Source organism: Lycorma delicatula, chromosome 2 (genome assembly GCF_047948215.1).
Source record: "Lycorma delicatula isolate Av1 chromosome 2, ASM4794821v1, whole genome shotgun sequence".
Taxonomy (NCBI): domain Eukaryota; kingdom Metazoa; phylum Arthropoda; class Insecta; order Hemiptera; family Fulgoridae; genus Lycorma; species Lycorma delicatula.
In genome coordinates this window covers 151828956-151851227 of record NC_134456.1, presented here as the reverse complement: position 1 = coordinate 151851227, position 22272 = coordinate 151828956, and the positions used below count along the sequence as shown (strand labels likewise).

General features: G+C 29.2%; 1 protein-coding gene across 7 annotated transcripts in view; it reads left to right on the top strand.

Annotated features, from left to right (window-relative positions):
* Pss (phosphatidylserine synthase 1 homolog l(3)77CDf) overlaps positions 1-22272 on the top strand; it is a 93376-nt gene that overhangs the window by 6303 nt on the left and 64801 nt on the right. For 6 of the 7 annotated variants that reach the window (XM_075356475.1, XM_075356471.1, XM_075356479.1 and 3 more), the window contains exons 2-5: positions 5390-5648; positions 5914-6072; positions 15731-15882; positions 20737-20991. In XM_075356475.1, coding sequence (XP_075212590.1) covers positions 5390-5648; positions 5914-6072; positions 15731-15882; positions 20737-20991 — 825 coding nt within the window. The remainder of the gene's footprint in view (positions 1-5389; positions 5649-5913; positions 6073-15730; positions 15883-20736; positions 20992-22272) is intronic. The other variant, XM_075356477.1, reaches the window with a different exon arrangement.

The following is a 22272-nucleotide window of genomic DNA, read 5'->3' as shown; positions in this document are numbered from 1 at the left end:
AGAAATATCTTTACATTGACCAATAAATGTTAGCTACATTGAACCTTTATACAGTTCTTTTGTTTTTTTTAATACTTTTTCAACTATTCAAGACACATAAATTGGTACTTTTAACAAATAAGATATAAAAAGAAGATTTTCCATGTACATAAACAATTTTCTGTAAGACATTAACTAATACAACCTTTATTTACATCCTAATATTTGAAAATAAGCAGCTAATTTACAAAGAAAACAAATTTAAAAAAAAAACACATATATTATGCCTATTTTTTACATAAATTCTAGATTTATGTAATTTAAAATATTTAACATTTTTAAACATGAAAGCTCAATTTTTTACATTAACAGCATAAAATAAACGTCCACTTTGCACAACTTGAATGTAAATATATAAAATCACTGCAGCTATGAACAACTAAGCACTTGGACAATATCATATTTCATCAGTCATCACAAGTGACAGGAGATCATATCAGAGATTGTAGAGTTTTTTTTTTTTTTAATAAAAACATAGTTGAAAGGAGAAAGATATTAGCAACTGTGAACGAAAGTTGAATTAAGTGCTTCATTTAGGTGATTTGGAAATGTTTTTCATTGTTTCCATCATGACTGGTTAATATTGTTTTATACCTGGATGTTCCTAGATGTCAGTATGTTCGAAAAGTTCCCCTTCCCCCCTGTAATTAACTTGCTGTTACTGTTTTGAAAGTTATGGTATTCAGTACCATTCCTAAGATATAATTTCTGTACTATGATTGGATTAATGCTCTTAAGGTTATAAAGAACATTCACATGCTTGCTTGTTCATTTGTAAAGCCATGGCTGATATGAGTGGATATAATTCATTGTTGAGAAATGATTGGTGACACATTTCAAGTGCATGAACAATGATGCTCAGGGCAAACAATGCTTTAACAACAAGGACCCTTTCATAAATCAACGTTACTTGTCATAAATCAACGATACTTGATTGGAAGATATGTGCATTTACTCTTGGCAGTGTCTTTTGACACTGAAGAAAATTTAAATACAAACACGTTGCCTTCCCCGTCACTGTTCCTATTGAGCAATCTCCAAGTAAATCTAAAGAGCAGCCAAACTTATGCATCTCATGGTGAACAATGCATGATCATATTCAAAAGATTTGAAAATTAAACCATTTTAGTCATTGGATGGAGATATGGAACAGTGTGTTTAGCCTTCCTTCCTTTATTAGCATGATTTCCAAATGCTGGATCTGGGACAACAGTATTTTTTTTCTGATAAATGTCCAATTTATTGTGGTCCATGAGCAAGAAATTTGATTTTCTAGGCTAAGGAGAATTCTCTTTTGATCATATGTGTCCTCTTTTGATTATATATCATATATTTAGACAAAGAAAATATGTGTTTTGCTATTAATATTCTATTTATATTTATATTATGTTGCTGTGTATATTATTCTACCAGTGTAAATTAACAGTTTCATTTTTATGTAAAGTTGTGTAATTGATTGTATCAATGGATTTGTATTATACACAATTTTTTGAGCTATTTTGCATTTTAAATGCTGTAATTATAAATATAGACTTCATTGGAAGTATATGTGCAATTTATTTTATATGAAGTTGCTGCATGATAATAAATATGGCATAATAACATTAAATCAAGTAAGTCGTGAGCTTTTATTTTATCAGTTACACATTCATTTAAAATAAAAATATAAAAAAAATCTTGTGTGAGGTATCAAGAGCATATTACCTGCCATATAATTTTAGTTTACAGGTTTTATTACCATCAATTGCGTTATGTTTCTAAAATTAAGTAGAAGTATATAGTTTGATGTAGTGGTTTTGTATCATTCAGAAATTGTATAACTGTTACAGATGAGATGTATCTGAATAATATAGTTTAACACCTACTTATAGGATGTATTGCTTGTATAATCAGTCTTCTTCTAGAGGAAGATATTTATTTACAAATGATCAGTTACATGATTAATGAGAAGTACAGAATAATGTGTAATCATAAAAGGAAAACCTGCCTTTGAGGAATTATATCTTATAAAACATTTGGTGGGAAAAATTGAGTTGTATGATACATGAAGCCTTCTACTTATTATTTTATTGTTTCAGATAACTTAATAAAACCCGTAAACATTTAACAGTATATTAGTTTTAAAAAAAGTACCCTACTTTTTGCTTCTTTTTCATGTAGTCATGAGATCTTTATCCCATAACTTTTAATTACTGAATAATATAGAAAGTTAGTATTATGTTATTTAGGAACAGTGTTACTTGTTTTAAGGATTTAAAAAAAAAAGTTTTTCTAATAGCCTGTTTTAATATGACTTTTGATAAAGAAAATTTCTGTTTTTAAATTCTCGAGCAATTTTTTCCCCACTCAAAAGTGAGTTTTTAAAGCTATTATACACTATACTGTGGGTGATTGATAAGTTGGTGGAGAGTCAAGAGATTGCACTCAGTGCATTGCAAAAGTCATTGATTTTCCATTTCAGTGCTAGGAACTACACCAAGTTTTAATTAGGTGAATTCATAATTCTGTTATCTGTGGTTGTTTGAGTAAATCAAGTATTGTGATTTGGTCAAAAATGGACAAAACAGAATGTCGTCTGTTGATCAAACATACTTGTTAATCAGAAGCAATCAAAATTGTAAATTTTATTTAGTTTAGAGCTGTTTGAACATAATTAAGAGAACTGTTATGCTGCCTCATAACAGTTTATGAAACTTTAATATGTCACTGTCAATCTGAAATCAAGAGACGGTCAAAACAGTGGCTTGCAGTTGGGAACTCCATCCAAAGAAGGTGAAAACTGTTCTATCAGAAGGTAAGTTTGATGGCCACTGTTGGGATTCTCATGGTGTAATCATTGACGTTCTGGAGAAGAATAAAACTGTAACTGAGCCAGTATTATGCATCTTTGCTGGATCATCTAATTGAATTAATGAAAAAACAACCACATTGATGAAAAAGAAGACTTTTTTCACTGAGACAACACACCAGCTCAATCTTCTATGATTGCAACAGCAAAATTATCCAAATTATCACTACAAAATTCTTCAACAAAACCCCTATACACTAGACTTAGATTACCTTTTGGCTATTATCTGTTTCCAGATATTCATAAAACATTTCCTAGAAAGAAATTTTCACAAAATGAAGATATTGTGAAACATCTGTCTACTTTTTGAAGACTGATAAAGCATATTATTAGGATGGGGTCGAAAAACTTAACTATCATTGTACTAAGATATAGATTTGAAAGGAAATATAAGAAATAAAAAATATATTTTCTGAAAAATTGTATTTTTTTATTTTGCATGACTAATCTATAGTCTGCAGTCTATGTCTGCGCATCATTTCATAATTTACATTAACAATGAGATGATATGGAAAAATTGTGTTAAAGAAGGAAACTTCTAGCAGTCTTGAACATCTGTTAGAGAAGAATATAGTCATTTCAAAGTCATTTTCAGTAAAACAGATTTATAGATTCTTTGTGTTCTGTACTTGCATGAAGTAATTGAATTATTTCTAATACAGCCTAAATTCCTGCTTGTTTAAATTTAAATTTTTCTTCACAACTTTTTTCCATTCTTTAATGAAAATTACATACATAAAATTATGATGTTTTTAAAATATTGTGGTTTGGTTGTATTGAAAGGCTGGTAAAATGACTAATACCCCTATTAATAATAAGGGAAGTAGAAAAATGTTTTGAATGGCAAACAGCTATAAAATTTACTGCTTCTTATGACAAAAGATTTCTCAACACATAGCTTCATCTGAAAAATGTTAAATCTTTGATCGATAAATTACATTAAAAATTATTACTGTTTTGGATATGATTCTCTGGATTTTATTAGTACTCAGGAAAGAATGGTTTTCTATTTCAAAATATCATGATATTCCTGATAAAAATATTTGCCAATCTTCTATCAGTTCTCATTCATATTTTAATTCATTTTCATTACATGTTGTTTCACCAAAGTCTGAAATTTCCAAATTAGATATCTGTTATAATTTACTATCCCACGTTTACATGTCTGTGTTAGGTAGTAGGTAATTTAAAAGCATTTTGTTTCAGGATTCAAACTTTTTTTAGCTATGGACGTGTGGTTGAGAAAGTTAGGCTGAATACATATCGTTGCCTTCTTAATAGTGGTTTGTTTACATTTCTTTCATTTTCTGATATATGAACTAATAATTAAAAATTTAAATCATAAAGAATAAAAACTTTACCAAAAATTTACATGCATTATAGATTTACATATTTATAGGTCCTTTTGGAGTTTCACTGTAACCATACAGTTCCTTTCCTTCCAAAATTAGATTATCATTGTAACCCGACAGAAAGTGTATCACTGTTGTTAAAGAACTACTTGATAAACGTTTCGATTAAAACAGCTGTCAATAGCCTTAAGAATTTTCCAGTTATAGAGTGACTAAAATACCCACTTTTTTAATTATATAAAGTAATAAAAAAAAATTTTTGACAATGTTCTTTGACTATATTACCAAGAATCCTGCAGCTGTTGTGTTGTCCAAAGTACCTTGGCACAAAGCTCTGATTTCAAACAGATTTTGTATATCATAGAGTTTATTGTTAAAAATATGTGTACTTTGAAATAGTTAACAGAGAAGTGGTATTTTCAATTGATTGCGTAAGTGGAGTAGGGATCTGTTTCAAGTACAAGAAGGTTGGATCATTAAGAGAGAGTATAATGGGTTAACATAATAAAATGGAAGAACATGATAGTTGGCATAGGAAGATGAGAGAATAGCATGATCTGATTGGTAGAGAGATATCACTACACTGTTATGTGTAAGGTAAGGGTAGTTGAATGAAGGAGTCACCATTCTAGGTTGAACCATATTGTACAGATTGTAACAGAGGCTCTGTATTCAGTTATATAGAGTAATCCTGCTCTGTAATCACAGAGCAGGATTACTCTATATAACTGTTTTAACTGTTCAGTTCTTATACAGATTAAACTGCCTATCTGATTTAAAAATATTTGAAAAACTGAATTTGATAGTCTTTAATAATAATAATAATCTCATAGATAGTCTTTAATAATTTTTGAAAGTAATGCTTGATTACATTATTGAAATGTTAAAAGAGTTTAATTGTGAGCTGTGAGAAAGATATATATGTATGGATAAAAAAAGATGTAGGAAAAATCAGTTATACTTGATTGAAAATAATCCCTTGAAATTGAGGATATTGATTTAAAGAGCTTTCTTTATCCTGCTTTAAGTTTGTAAATGATGCCTTGCTCTCATTTTATTGTAGTTCTTCATTAATAGCAGTAAAACATTTATGTTTGTTTATTAAAAATTTAATTTAAGTGATTAAATATTTTTTTTCTTTCTGTTACAGAGATGAAGGTAGCTTAGATGATAATATTCGTGCTGGTGTTTGTTGTGTCGTGTTCTTCTTTGTTATAATATCTGTTCTAGCATTTCCAAATGGGCCATTTACAAGGCCTCATCCTGCATTCTGGAGAATTGTATTCGGTCTCAGTGTACTTTATCTGTTATCACTTGTATTTCTTCTATTTCAAAATTATAAAACTGTAATGAGTATATTATATTGGATTGATCCAGAATTAGAGCATTTCCATATTGATATGGATAAAGTAAGTATTTTGTTAACTTTTTTTTTATGTTAATCTCTTTTTTATTGTGTCTATTAGACACCAGAAAGTTATCTTATATTTTAGTCCGCACTGTAATCAGAATATTAATTATTTTATTATTTGAAGTAAGAATTTTGAAAAGTATAGAAATTTTATTTTGGTGTTCAGTTGAATATGTGTAATTTTATTGTTAACCATATGGCTTTGCTTTGTTTACCCAATTTATTTTTATTCCGAACCCTAACCTCGTCTGTATTATTTTCAGGAGTATGGAGTGAACTGTTCTGTTATAACAGTTGAAAAAATATGGGACCATATTGACATATTTGCTTTAGGCCATTTTCTTGGATGGGCTTTTAAAGCTCTGCTTGTCAGACATCTAGGAATATTATGGGCAATAAGTGTGATGTGGGAATTTACTGAGGTAATGCTGTTAATTGCTTATATTTAATTTGTTTCCTAAGGTAATTCTTTTAAATTTTGCTTTTGTCATATGATTTTAATAATCAGTTAGTTGTTTTAATACATTTTATTTTACTATATATTATATATCCATTGCTACACGCAATGTGTTTAGGCAATGTGACATTAGTCACACACAGGTCATTCTTGAAAAGAACAGAGGGATTCTTGAGATTAGCAAGATGCTATGTCAGTCGTGATAGGAAAAGTGAGAAGTGATGTGTAGATTATTGGTTTACTGTCCCTTCTTTACTGACAAGTGCAGATAGTCAGCTTACAACTGAAAAAGTTAGTAAATGTTTTTATTTTTAGTTTTTTTTAATCTAATTTATTTTATTATTGATGCCCATTTGCAGGGTGGTAAGAGGGAGGTTAAATAAGTTACTTGAACCACCTGAAAATTGTCAAATGAAGTTTATTTGTAAATGGGGACAGATTGGAAACTGCCATTTTGGATTTAAAGTGGGGATCCCCTCTTTCTACCCTGAAAAAAACATCAATAAACTCCATTGTAAGCTGACTACTTATCCTTTTGCTCAAAAGGGTAATGGTAATGGTGATGGTATTGGCATGCCAAATCCATCAAAGTGGAGGTGATATCAAGCCCTAAAAATTACTTCTTCACTCTGTTTACAACTGGAACTGGCATCATAGTGAGTCTCTTGTACCATGAATTTTTTCATGTGTTACAAAACCATAAAAAAGTCTGGGATCAGTTATGTAAAGCAGCTTAATGTCTACTTTTTCTGTTTGATAACTTTTAAAATTGTTTTAACTTTGTAGAGAATTTTGAATTATAGTTCTGCTAATTATTAATCAGTTGTCTTAATTAATTATAATGTAAAGATGTCAGGTTGTAACTGTATTAATAAATAAACAATATTATTCTTAGTTTATATTGTTTAAATTTGGTACGTTTAGTTGTCATTTTTTATTAAAATATCTTATTTATTATATTTATCTTTATTAAAATAAGAGCTCACATCATGTGAGGGCAACTAAATAAAAACAAAATGGCCATAAAAGAATTTTAGGACAAGTTTTTTTGTAATTTTTTCATTAAGTTTGTGAATGTTTTTTCTTTGGATAAAACATAAGCAAAAATATTTTTGAGTTCTATTAATTAAAATGAAATATGAGAAGATTAGAACAACCAATGGTGTTTAAATTAATAATTATAACAACCAATTAGGATGAAATATGAGCAGATTAGATCAACCAATGGAAGTGGATTACTTGAATTTTATTTGTAAAAATAATTTGCAAAACTAAAACAGTGGAGTACTGAAATAAGAGATTTTGAATAAATAAAAAAGGAAAGCGATCTTAGGAAAAAGTTAAAAGTACAATACTTTGAAAATGATTAGTTTCATCCCATCAAGGTCATCATTTGTGCCATCAGTTTAATTACTTAATTTCGTTTAATTTGTTGGTGGTTGGAAATGCAAAATTTTGCTGTCAAATTATATTAGGCGTATTTTGTTTTAGAAAATGTTAAAGTATTTACAGTTGCTCAACTGCTTTAGTAATAGTTGCATGTACGATGCAAGTGGGTTTAACAGTTTATAAAGTAAGTTGAGTAATTGTTAATGTTAAGCAAGGTATAGACCACCCGGTTGAAAATTCAACTCTAATTCAGAAATCTTTGCTAAATGAATTTATTCATAGAGTTTGATAGTACGATTCAGAGTTGAAATCATATTGACCTATATTTAGAAAATTAAAATTGTTCACCTATTCTTAAAAATTAACAATATCGCTTGTAACCATTTTCATGTGACTTAACAGAGTACTTTGGTTTACGATAAAGGGTCTTATTATACTTCCATTGCCATTTTTAATAAATTACTGAACCGTTTAAAAACTTTTTTCACCAATTTATTTATATTTAATTAAAAGATTTTTTTATAGAAATCTATTACTTTTTTCAAATTGTTTTAATAGCAATAATTAAAAAGAAAAAGTTAAAACTGAATTTTCTTCAGTGTTTTGACTGGGTTTGTATAATAAATATGTGTTCAAATAATTTTGATTTAACACTTGCTGAATTGAATTTTGTAAACATGGCACTGTTGGTAAATTATAATTTAAATATAATATTGAAACCACCTTTTCAATCAATATACTGATTGATATATATTAATATATGCCATATATATATTATTATTATTATTATGCTTTTACGGCCAACATGGGACCACTTAAGTCAATTTTAGTTGGATCTTTTCTGAGAAAAGCGTGTTATTTTACTCTTTCGAGCTGCCCAGTATTTCTTCATCCGTTCAGATCTTGCTTTCTTTTCTTCATCCGTAAACACCCTCTTCGTTGTATTTTGTCGTTTGTCTGTCTTTTGTTTAAATCTAATGCTTTTATCTTTTAGCTTTGTAATTTTTCCAGTTTTATTCTGTAGGTCAGTCAGGGAAATTCCCAATTCTTTCATATCTTCTCTAATTTCTTTGATCCATCCTACTTCTAGCTTTTGGAACCAGAGCTTTTCAATGATATTTCTTGACAGTCTTGTTTGCGGTGTCCTTATGAGATGACCGAAGAAAGAGATTCTTTTTTTCCGCATAGTATCAGTAACAGGCTCTATTTCTCGATACACCACCTCATTTGGCACAATCCACCATTGGCCTTCTTTTTGGTGTTTTTTATTGATACACGTTCTGACAATTCTCCTCTCTATTTTCAGAATTTTTTCAATTCGGTTTTTCTGAGTGATTTTGAAAAGGGTCTCGCTTCCGTAGGTGACTTCTGGCTGTACTACAGTTTTATAATGTTTAAGTTTTGTTTTAGCAGAAAGGCATTTTTTGTTATATGTTGACCAAGTTAATTTTTGGGATTTAATCATTTTATTTGTCCTGTTTTGCCATGTCACTTTTTCATTTAAATTATAAGTTATTATTTCCCCTAGATATTTAAATTGTTTTACTATTTTAATTTTCTGATTGTTTACTGTAATGTGCTCTATTACCAGAGGATCTATGGCCATTAGTTCAGTTTTTTCGAAAGAGATATGAAGCCCTATCTTTTGTGCTAGGTTTTGAAGGCTCATGATTTGTGTTTTGGCTTCTTGAATATTATTTGCTAAAAGAGCGATGTCATCTGCAAATCCTAGGCAATTTAGTGTGATGGAGTTTTTCTTAGTACCCATTTTTATATTTTTGGGATTTATTTCATACCATTTTCTCATGACAAATTCGAAGGCCCAGTTAAAAAGGAGTGGTGAGAGGCCGTCTCCTTGCCTCAATCCAGTTTTTATGTAGAAGGGTTGATAGAGTTCACCTCTGAATTTCACTCTGGACTGGGTATTGGTTAAAGTTAATTTTATCATGTTTACGAGTTTAGGGTGAAGGCCCAGGTTTCTCAGAATATTCAGCATGGATGGTCGGTGTATACAATCATAGGCCCTTTTAAAGTCGACGAAGGTGATTATTAGTTGTTTTTTCCGTCTTTTATATAAGTCCATCATAAGTTTTAGGGATATTATTTGCTCCGGGCAACCTCTCCATGGCCTAAATCCCCCTTGGTATTCCCCAAGTTCCAGTTCATATATATATATATTTTGATATTAATTATATCAATATATTGATTATATTAATATATTGATTGGTAGGTTGATTCAAATATTATATTTAAATTTACTGAATTGTGTATTATTTTGTAGTTATTTTTTATGTAGATCTTAATGTTTATTTACCTTAAGTTATTTCATGTATTAATATTTTAAATTATAAAATATGGATTTTAATCACATCTGTGTTTTATTTTATTATCAAATATGTATTTTTATGGATAGTGCTCTTATCAAGGTTTTATATATAACTTTCCCATAATCCGTTTAGGTGTAGCTGGTGTAGTTCCTTTTTTTATATTTGGAGTATAATATCTACCCATTCTGTATATGTAATGTATAGTATTATTATGTAGTGATCAGAATAAAAAAAATGATCTATTTATGCTCAAGAAGTATCTGGAAAATGTAATTAAATTGATCTTTGCGTTTGATTATTCATAAGAAACTGAATTACCATAAAACTTTCTCAATATTGGTTTATGGTAGGGCAACAAAGAAACCAATCTATTATATGTATGTTTCAAGAAGTGAAGTGACTAAAATAGATTAAAGGAGATAATTGTTTGATAGAAAATAACTTGTGAGGGAGGAGATCTGGATCAATCAATAAGCCTAAAACCACGGCCAAAGCCTGATGGGAAAGCATACCAGTTCTCCACTTATGAATAGTTTTAAGAACCTACTGTCACTCATTGGTAAAATGATGTTTTATAATCTTTTGGTACAGCTGTTTTAAATTTTTTGGAATAACAAGAGTATTTTTAATAGACAGTGTGACAGTTAGTCACTTGAAAACTAAGAAATGCCTTTTGAAAAAATGGTTTATAGAGAAAAAGAATAATATAGTTCTTGATGACAATCTTTACTTCATAAATGATTCATGAAATTGCTAATTGGCTGTTAAATTGGAGAGGTCTTATTATTATTAAGTTATATCTTTATCGTTGAATAATTTTTCTTTTTTTTATCACTTAGAGAAAGTACAGAAATCACTTAACTGAAAACTATAAGGGAAAACAAAAATTTCCTAAACTAACTCTGTTGTAAATAAAAATTTATTTACTACTGATGTAAAACAGTAGAGTGTATAGGCAAGTTGTACTTGTTCTGAGAGATTATATATATTTATAAAAATTGGTTATTTTAAAACCCAGTAAATTTTAACATTTATCCATAAAAGACAGACGCACAGTTTCAGTTAATGTTGTGCTTAAGAGCGATAGTCAAATAATAAATGGAAGTTGGTTGAACTCTACGCAATTTTATGTTTTATGTGTTACACAACAGACTACCAACATTTTTTCAATAAATAGAATCCTTTAAATTCAATTTGTTACCTTGTTATTTATTTTTTATGTAGTTGAATTTATGATAAATAATTTAGAACATGTTATTTTATAATAATAACAATACTTTAATTTTAAAACGATTGGTTGTAATGTGTAAATAAATGTAATAGCATTTAAATACATTTATATACTATTAAATATGGTAGTATTATTACCAGACAGTAAAATATATCATGTACAAGTTTTTAAGAAAATTTGCTAGTCTGTGTTAGCAAATCTGCACTAAAGAAGCTCATATTTTACAATATATATTTTGCAGATATGATTTTTGTTAAAAACGTTCTGAATTGGAATATAAAAATTATGAATCTTTATGCAGTAATGACTGAAGAATTGGTTTTTTTTTATGAATTAAAGTGATGTCACAAAGTGGTGTCAAGTCACAAAATGCTGTGTATTATTTACAAGGGCTTTCTGTAATGTAATTCATTGTTACTCATAACCTGCTAATGAAAAGAGATAGCAAAATGAAACAAATATGGTATAAAAAGTACATTTTGTTTGCAAAAAAGACTAAGATTTGTTTTTCACTTACACCATTTACAGCTGTACATTTCTTCCAACAGTGAACCAGTATCTCATTCTGTCAATGAAGAATGCTGGTGGGCTTACCTTGGCCTCATAGCATCCTTCAGTTCAACATCCGTGGTGAAATGGATTCATTAATTTTCCCCTTTAATAGTGAAAAAAATTGTTAAGGTATGAGGATGTGGAACAAATTCATGTTTTTTTTTGTTTTAACTTTGCAAGAGTCTCAGCAGTTGCATGCAATTTGTGGCGATGAGCATAATTGTGTTGTAGAATTTTCAGTTCTGTGGATTGCCAAACATGATATACACATCTCCTAAGGCGTGTTAATGTCTATGTGTGCCACAGAATTTACAGTCAACTCAACTTCCAGGTAGGTCACCTGCTGGATGTTGGATCCAAAAACTTTGACAAGTGATTATATTTTGCAGAGGTTTGTGTTTGAGTTTTTTTGACTCTAGCAAACCATAGTCATGCTCTGCCATTTTACCTCTGTATAATAATTAGTGAAGTGAATAAACTATACTTTTTACTTTAAAGTAAATACTGGTCAAGTAAAGTAAACCCTTGAGACTAAGTGAATAACCTTTTACTAATACTTATAAGTAAACACTTGTAACATTTGTAGTTGTCCAAGTATTTGCCAGTAGTTTTCCCATTTTACTTTTACTTATCCAGTATTCTCTTTACTTATCAAGTAAACACTTATATGATTCATATCCTGTACATCATCATGTTCAGACATGTTTGTCAATACATCAAACGTTTCTTTTGTTTTAATCTTTTCCCATCACAATGATCCGCGGTTGATTGGTATCCGCGAAAATATGTTGGTATCTGATTGCCTCAAAAATTACGGTAATTTAATTGCAGAATTATTTTGCGCATTTCTACCGCGTTTTTTATTAGCAAATTTTTTTTTTTTTTTGCTTTCTGTTATGAAACATAGTTTTCTCATTTTAAAAATAATACTTTCAAGCAAATCGGTTGAAAATTGGGCAAAATATGATGAAAAACCCGTGTCATAAATCACAGATTAGTAACATATGTTAGTATAAGTGAACGTAGATTCAGAAAACTACGTTTTATAAAAATTCCCTCCACTCAAAAGGGTATTCATATTGACAAAAAACCATTTTTACTGTAAACTCTTATTCATTACGAATCGTTATGTGTTACATGTTTACCGATATCATTTGTCAGAAATGATATTTATAGACCTCAAGTAAAGTGACGTATTTATGACCACAAATTCCTTCTTTTTTTTGTGTGCCCTATATCATAATTTATTATGTGTTTCAATACATCGATATGTTGCTAGTAAGATAAGCTATACATTTCTGAGAAAAAAATGGTCATTTTTTTCTAGTCTAAATAAAACATTTTACATCGTATAAACAAAATAAGCGACTTAGATGCCATATAAAATGATTTCGTAACAGCATTTTAAAACTGACGCTGTACATAGCTAGTTCAATGGCTACATGATCTGAAAAGGTTAATCAATCCAGCACTGTTTGCATGCCAGTCTTTTAGCAAACATCATCATGTCTAGTGAAGAGAATAATTTCGAAGTACAAGAACCAGTAGAACCATCTGCGTCAGAAAGTAGCAGAATTTATTTGGTAAATATTCTTAAAGACAACACTGTTGTTTTAGACCGGTCTATGAGTTCTAAAAGAATTGCTGCCAAAGAAAAAGCATGGAACACTATTCAGAAGGAATATCAGAAAAGTGCGAGGAAGTCAATAACAGTAGAAAAACTAAAAAAAATTAAATAACATGAAAACAGATCTTAAAAAGAAAACTGACAAAAATAAAAGTGGGAATAGAGCAGTGAAATTACTAAAATGGGAATCAAACCTCCTTGAGTTACTTGAAATTCATGAAAATCCTGTACTGCATCAGATACCAGGAGCAACCAATGTAGGAATTGAAAATAGGATTCAAGAAGATACCCTACTAATGAAATTAGCCTACTAATGAAATCGCTAACAAGTTATCAGACAAAAATCATTCAAAATCAGGACAGCCTGAAAAACGTAAAAAAAAGAGACAACATTGGGACACTGATGAAACAGCCGGTCTATCAACCACTGATCTTCAGCGACTCGTTCTCAATGAGCAGCTGAAACTTGCAAGAATGCAGATGAAGAGAGAGGAAATAAAAATTAAAACAGAGGACACAAAACTGGAACAAGAGAAAATAAAATTACGTCAGCTGCAATCATTTTCAACAGAACGGTGCGAAGTTAATGAAGAGAACAGAGATTTTGATCTCAGCCAATACATATTGTTGAAGTAATCCTTTTGTATTTCTGTAAAAAAAAATGTACGTATTTAATTTTGTATTTGTAAGCCTTAATAAAATAAAATAAAAACCTATCACTTCCAAAAACAAAAAAATAAAAAATTCATTTATAGTTGCGGGGACCGTGTGCGTATGTGTGCTAACACATGCTCATTCATTTGTGTGAACACATGCATGCACACACACACACACACACACATACACACACCAGCATAAAATAGAAACATCCAGTATAAATGATTAATTTTGTTTTTTCTCTTGTACTGATTTTTCTCTTTATTTATTTTTCTCCTGTTATTTATACTTATTACATTTTTTTATCTATAAAATGAGGTAAGGAAAAGGGTAACAAATTTATAATAATAATAAATTTTATTAAAGTTTAATAATAAATGATAAATATAAAAAATTCAAAAATTCAACTGATTCTTTTGTAAAACGAATTAGTTCTTCATATCTTCATGGACTCAATACTCTACTTTCTTTGTAAGTTTTTGGTTGACGAATGTTGACAAAAGCAGCCATACCAAGTATAAAAAATTAAATGAAAGTTTGATAAGGTTACTAAATAGCTACCTTGAAATTCTACCAGTAAATACTTGAATACTCTTCCGAACTTAGGATTTTATTCACTCGTTTTAAGTAAAGTCTGACCGGAATCAGTAATTGCGTGTAGTTACAAGTAAACGCTTGATAAGTAAAGGTTATTCACTTCCCTATTTTACAAGTAAAGAGAATACTTGTCAAGTATTTGGTTTACCGTTGTTTATTCACAGAACTGCAAGTACACACTTGTATAATTGCAAGTAAAAGTAAATACTGGTTTTTATTCACTTCACTAAATGATGTACTAAAGTTTCATCTTCCATCAAATTATTGAAAAGGAAGTCGTCTCCATCAACATGATAATGTTTCAGAAGCTGTTCACAAAATTCCTTTCATTGTTTCTTGTTTTCTGTGAGTTTGGATGGCACCTACCATTTACAGACATTAGCACATGTGTACAATTATGTGTCCTACTCATTTGTTTGATCTGCTTATCTGGGTGGTGATACATTGTTGTGTGATGTGATGGTCATTTTGAACTGATTCTTCCACCTTCTTTTGGTATTTCTTATCAGTTACAGAAACCAATTGATTAGTGCAAGGTTCATCCTCAGTATTCATTTTGCCAGCTTCTGAAATACAAGATTTTATTGCCCACCTACTTACAGTTTCATCAATAGTTTTGTCACCAAAAATTGCTTTTAGACTACAATAAATGTTACTGGCATTCACTTATTCTGCTGTTAAAACTTCAGTTGCTGCATGTTGTTTTAAAAACTTTCAAAGCAGGTGCACTCGACTATAACAATAGCGACTGACAAAAAATGAGAGTGCATTGCCAAAAAGAAATATGAGTTTTGGAATTTTAGTAGTAGAGGAATGAAACTATAAAATGGCAGTACCTGCTGAATTGTGCAACATTTTATTTTCCTGTTGCGTTCCAGTATGCATTACATTTTAGCTGTCCTTCATATGTTTGTGTAATTTAAAATTTAATGGTTTTTAAGTAAATTTGTTTGTTTGTGGGAGCAAATCTGTACTCCAGTAATTCATAATTCATGCTTTGTTTTTGAAGATACAATAAATACTATTTATTTATTGTTAAAAATGCTCTGAATTGAAGTCACAAAAGAGAAAATCTCTATGTAATAATGATTAAAGAATAAGTATCTTTTTTGTTTCTGTGTGCATTATTTATTAATGATGGCTTAGGAAGCTCATCACTAAAAAATTTGATTAGGAGGTGTTAATACTGTTGAGACTTCAGAATGAATGTAGGATATATAATGTTGTTTTTTTGTTGTTTTAGATAGCATTTGCTCATTTGTTACCAAACTTTATTGAGTGTTGGTGGGATGCTTTAATATTGGACGTATTACTTTGTAATGGACTCGGCATATGGCTTGGTCTTAAAATATGTAAAATTCTAGAAATGAGAGAGTACAAATGGGTTAGTATAAAGTAAGTTTAAAATGACTGAATTTCAATATTAACAGTTGGCAATTTTGGTGAATTTATCATTTATTTGTTAATGTTTTCATTTTTTGATGTCTGGTTAATGGTAGTATTCATGTGTTTTGCATACTAGCTTGTAAAAGATAATACTATTATTAAATTCTTTTGTATTAACTTTATAAAATAGACTGGGATTTTATAACATGTGTTATCAGTTTTAATCTATATGATCAGTATTATATATACATAATGTATTATTGTAATTATTTTTCACAACATAGAAATGATATTAAAAATATATTTAATTCCATATAAAACTTAGATTTCAGAAATGTTAAAAGAGATTTCTTCAAACCTGGTCACCGGTTCTTCTATAACTTTTACAGCCATTTTTTGAAATGCTTGTTTACTATCATTAAAAATCTCTCTTTCAATGTTAGTTTTTAAAAGAGTATGAAGATTATTCTGACAAATTACAAAAACTACTCTTTAAATATCTCTAAAGGAAATATCTGGTGGCGAATCTTGGCAGTCGAACAATTTTGAGATCAAGCAATGAATGACCAAAAACTTTTTGAGAAAATAACAGTATTCCAGGTAGTGCCACCTTGTTGACTCCAGCATGGTACATTTTTCCCTTTAACAGTGCAGTAGACATTTAGGGCAATCACAAAACACTTTACTAACTACAATTTTATAAAAAGACTTATTTAAAAAAAAAAAATTACTTCTGCATGGTGTTGGGAAGTGTCTTCATCGATCACCAATTTTGTGTTTTTCAGTGATTGTTCATATAAAGTTTAAGGACTTTCACTGCTTTGCTTTTTTGTGTTTTAACTATACACATGTATATAGAAGAAATCAAGCATTATTACTACTAATAAAAATGATCTCTTGTCTCATTCCCAATGTTACTAACAAAAATTAAATACCTATGACAATCATAGGTCATTTGTTATCACTGGTTCTTTCAGGAACAATATTGATGCAAATGCATGCAATTTAAAATGTTTACAGTCTTGAGATCAGTAACTCTCAGTGACAATGTAATTGTGAAGGTAATTTTTTAAGAAAAATGTTTGTGGTGACCAAGTTAGTGACCAAGTTTAAACTGATTTATAAAATAGAAAAATAAAAAATAATCCTTCATAATAAATACACAGTCATCCTTGTAAAATGGCTGACAACACAAAGTAATCAGTACTGAAATGACTATTCATATAAGGTTATTTTAATTAATGTGTGCAACTAACTATGTGTACATTTGTCAAAGAATAATGTCTGTTGATGCAAATTAGAAATCTTCATTTTGAGGGTTATCTCCTTTTTGAAACATCTTTTATTATTAATTTTTAATTCTACTGTCATTAAATGTCATCATTTTTATCATCATAATTTCTATTAGTCTTTATATTATTATTTATGGATATTTGTTGGCATTCATATTCATTATGTGTGAATTTTTTTTATCAGTTAGGTTTGGGTACTTATTTCTAGATTGAGTTTTTAATTTCTCTCTCTCTCTCTCTCTCTCTCTCTCTCTCTCTCTCTCTATATATATATATATATATATATATATATATAGACAAACCACTATACTAACAAAACTACTATACATTACCCATGGTCACATAAGATTAGTACTTATATAAATATGGTAAATAGAGCAATTAATTATATGAAAAATAATGTACATAAAAATGAATTAAACAAAGAATTAAATATTATAAAACAGTTTGCAATATATTATGGTTATGATAGTAGGTTGGTAGATAATATTTATAATAAACAAATGGTAAAAATGATAAATAACACAAATTTACCAATAAATAACAAAAATAATTGACAATATATATTTGAAGTATGTATGTTCTGTTACAATTTGAGTGGTATTTATAAAATTCTATGTAATGATTGTGACCATGTTTATATTGTTAAGACCACTAGATCTTTTAAAACTGGATTCGTGGAACATTTTAGATGTTATAAGAAAGGTAAACTGGGTTTTTTGAATGTATTAGATCATTTGATTAAAAGTAAACACACAATTAAAATTATAAATTAAAAAAGCGATATGGATAGGAATAATAAGGTTTTTGACATTTTAGAAAAGTATTATGTATATAAACATTAGAATAAATTTAATATGATCAACCCTCAGATAGTATACAAGGATGACGGTATTATTAAGGATGCAGTAGATAGTACCACTATCAGTTTTGATGGTAGTGGTGAGTAATTTTGATCTTTCAATATGGTTAGTAGAGTAAATTCAGTGAAATGGCTGGGATATGATTTTGCTTTGCTTAAGTTTTAATTTTTATGCTTGTTTTAATTATATTTTTATATTTCAATTTTAACTTAATTGATTGATCTTTTTAGTTTTAAGCAGTTTTTTTTTATATTTTATGTTTTTTATTTCTTGTTTTGATTATAATTTTAAAAAAATGTTTAATTTAAGTAAAAGTTTTTAAAAATGTTATCTAAGATTTTTAAGTATAAGTTAAATTTAATTTAAGATTATTAAAATTTAATTGGTTTAAAAATATTTTTAACATAAAATTATAAGTGAATAAATGGTATGTTATCATGGATTGGAAGTTTATGATGTTTTTTGTAAAATATATATAAATGTATGCAGCTGATGATGCAAATCAAGTTTGTGAAAGCACTTGTATTTGTGTAGTGAAATAAGGTAAGTCATCCTATTTCAATTATTCTGTACTTAGGGTTGATCTATTAAATGTGTGTGTGCGCGCGCATGCGCTTGGTAAGTTGCCTTACTCTTTTTTTTTCAATAAATTAATTTCATTCATATCATGCGAATAAAAGCATTACCAAGTTGATTTAGTACTTGGAAGTGTCAGATGAAAGTCAGAGATATTACCACACCAATCGCAGACATCAGCAATATGTAGGTCTCAAGGTTTTATTTTTTTGAAATCTTAAAATTATTCTACAAGGCATGGTTTTTTTTAAAAGTAAGGTCCATTTTGAAATAAAAACAAAACTGAAAAATATGAACAACTGTTACTTATTCATAAAAACTACATTTGTTTACTACTTTTATGCAAAGCTGCTTTCAGTTTCAACACATGTTTCATAGTGTTTCACTAACTTCTTCATTCCTTCTTCAAATTATTGTCAAGAAATTCCGCAACCAGTGATTTGAATCACACAGTTTTCAATTCAATTGAAATACAATTTTTCAATACCATTTACTTAATACTGTATTTCAATCTGTTGTCATTGCCCAACCTTTGTGGTGCTAGTCACTGTTTAACGTGAGGAAAAAAATAATCTCTGTGAGCTGTTAGGTCTAAAAAGTGCCTTATTGAAGATTTTTAAATAATTTTTTTCCAATCCCCTTACTGTCTGATTTGGTGTATGTGGCCAGGCATTGTCATGCAAAAATAAAATCCTGCAGGATAACATCTTATGTCGTTTGTGTTTTATAGCTCTTATAAGATTTTTTAACATTTCGCAGTACTTATTGGCATTCACAGTAGTTCCATGATCACTAAATTTGATAAGCAAGGCACCTTTTTTGTCCCATAAAACAGTAGCCAAAAGCTTCTTTACTGAACTTTCTTGTTTGAACTTCTATATAGATTATGAATGCTGATACTGCATTGAATGCTGCTTTGTTTCAGTGTTTGAATAAGAAATCCAGATTTCATGTTCGATAACAGTGTGATCAAAAAATTCTTAGTCAACTTCTTTTACATAATTGGAAAAATTCATGCACTGCAAAAAGATATTTTTCCTTGTTTGTGTCTGTTAATATCTTCAGCATTCATCTGGCACACACTTTTTTTTTTTAGTCCAATTTTTCATTCAAAATTTTATAAATCAAAGATTGTGAGATCAGGAAATATCAGACAGTTGTGACGTGATGAACCACTCATTTTCACTATTTTTTTTGTTGACTTTTTTAATTAAATCATCTGTTATTTATGGCTAGCCGCTATGCTCTTCATCATGAATGTTCATTCACTCTTCTTGAAATGAACCAGTCTTACTTTAGTATAATTCATATAATATAACAGAACTTACTTCAAAACATGCCTTGTAATCTCCTTAACTCTTATAGATTTTCAAAGTGATGGCTATTTGAGTTGGTTTTTTATTTCATTAGTTGCTAATGGATGTTACTTATTTTGTTTACACTGGATTGGCATAAGCCTACCTCCTCAATTAATAAATAAGTAAACAGTTATAAAAAAATTTTGTTGTGAATTACAGGTCAGAAATGTTGGAAGGTGTCATCTTTGCAGTACCCTTATGCATTCATAACATTTACAAAGCCAATATCCAGTGAATTAATTTTTTATAGTCAAGTTTTGTCTTTGTATATGAAATCGGCTGAGTTTTTAAATCAGTGGATTGAGACAGGTCACTTCTATGGATTTGAAGAAAGTGTCTTGATAATTGCCAGAACAAAAAGTCATGTGAACGTAGTGGGGGCCATTCAAATGACAGATGGCATTCAAGAAAAGTTTTATAGAGATATTGTCTAACTATATGGATCTTGTTCCTAAATATATGGATGGCAGTGTCAACACAGGGTCATTTAATAGTAACATATCAAGGTAATTGCTTGTTACATTTAAATTGAAGAAATAATCCCACTGTCCCGTTTCCTGTAATCTTACACCAGACATAAATTCTTCGTACATTAAGTGCCACATGCATAATTACTGATGACTTATGCACAAATGCCCATGGCTGAGATACTAGTTGGGAAAAGGCTGATCTCAATTAACGTAAATCTCCTTAACGTAATACTAAAAAAAAAAAATCTAGTATACTTAAAATTTATTTTATTATTGATATTTTATAATACATTTTTGTTTTCAGGGATATCCATTCAACTACTGGTAAGTTAAAAAGAGTGGTACTTCAATTTACCCCTGGTAGTTGGACACATGTTAGGTGGCTTGATCCTACTTGTACATATATGCGGTTTTTTGCTATTTGTCAGTTAGTAATATTCTGGCAGATCTGTGAGTTGAACACATTCTTCTTGAAGCATATATTTGAAATGCCACCTAGTCATCCTCTAGTCATTTGGAGACTTATTTTAGTCGGCATTGTTGTTGCTCCATCTGTTAGGTAAATTAATAATGTTTATTATGTTTTAATGGTTTTCAATATGATACTGATGTTTTAGATGTGACAATTAATTCCTGGAATGGTTGCATAGTGTCAGTGATATAGTGGTTTTGTTGGAATCACATGAGTAATTGTGTTTGTGCATGTACTGATTTATATCCAAACCTCAACCTGACATGCTCATTTATTAGTTGGCTGTTCCTAAAACAATAAAGTGTAGACTACTGCATAAAAATAAGTAATCAAAATTTAGAGTAGCCTGTTAACAGCAAATTTTATGTGAAAATCAACATAACTGCTGAAACTTAAAGTGGTACTTTACGTGGATGCTCTGAAAAAGTTGAGTCTTAAGCACTTTAGAAGTTCTAGGGTTGGGTTCCCCAGAATTGGCAACAAAAAAAAAAACACATTTACATGACAGATGTAAACTTGTTGTGAGATTTGTTTTGTTGGCCTTGAGGATAATTGAGTATGTGATTTATGACTAATGAAAAGATTAATAGCGCTGAAATATTACATGATTCGTCTTAAAGAAAAGCTCTGAATTATGGTCTGATAAGTGGATCATCCTTTATGACCATTTATGATAAGTCATGGTGTGCTCATTGAGAGAGTTTCTGGCCAAAATATTGATTAGATGATCCTATTTATTCACCTTACTAGTCTCCTGTTATGATTTCTGGCTGTTGTCAAAATTAAAGACACTTAAATACTAAAATTTTCTCACATCACTATTATTCAGCATAATGTGATAAAACAACTCAGGATGTGAAGTGTTCTGTCTAAAAGGCAAAAATTCTCAAGAAATCTTCTGGAAAAAGAACGGAAATGGAAAGTGTCTAATCGGTGTTAAGTTGCAGAAAAGGATTAGTTTTTTCTTTTTTACAAAACAAGTAACAAGTTACCAGTAATGTACTGTTCCAAATGCATAATATTTTGCATATATTTTCTGGGATAGGTAATAATGGGTGTCTAAAACAAGCTGATTCAGTTTTATTGTAATTTCTTTTTTTTTAATTTTATGTTCATTTAATTAAAAATTGAATATTATATGAATTATTAATTGCTGTGGATTACTGGGTTATTTTTATTCATTGAAGTCTTATTTTTATTTTTATAAAATTATATACAAAAATTATTATATATAAAATAAATAATAAATTATTTATTAGTCATATTTTTTATAAAATGTATATTTTTAAAAATATTTAACAGAATGAACTCTCCTTAAATACTAATTTGTTACATTGAGTATTCAAAATAAAATATCACTATTTTAAT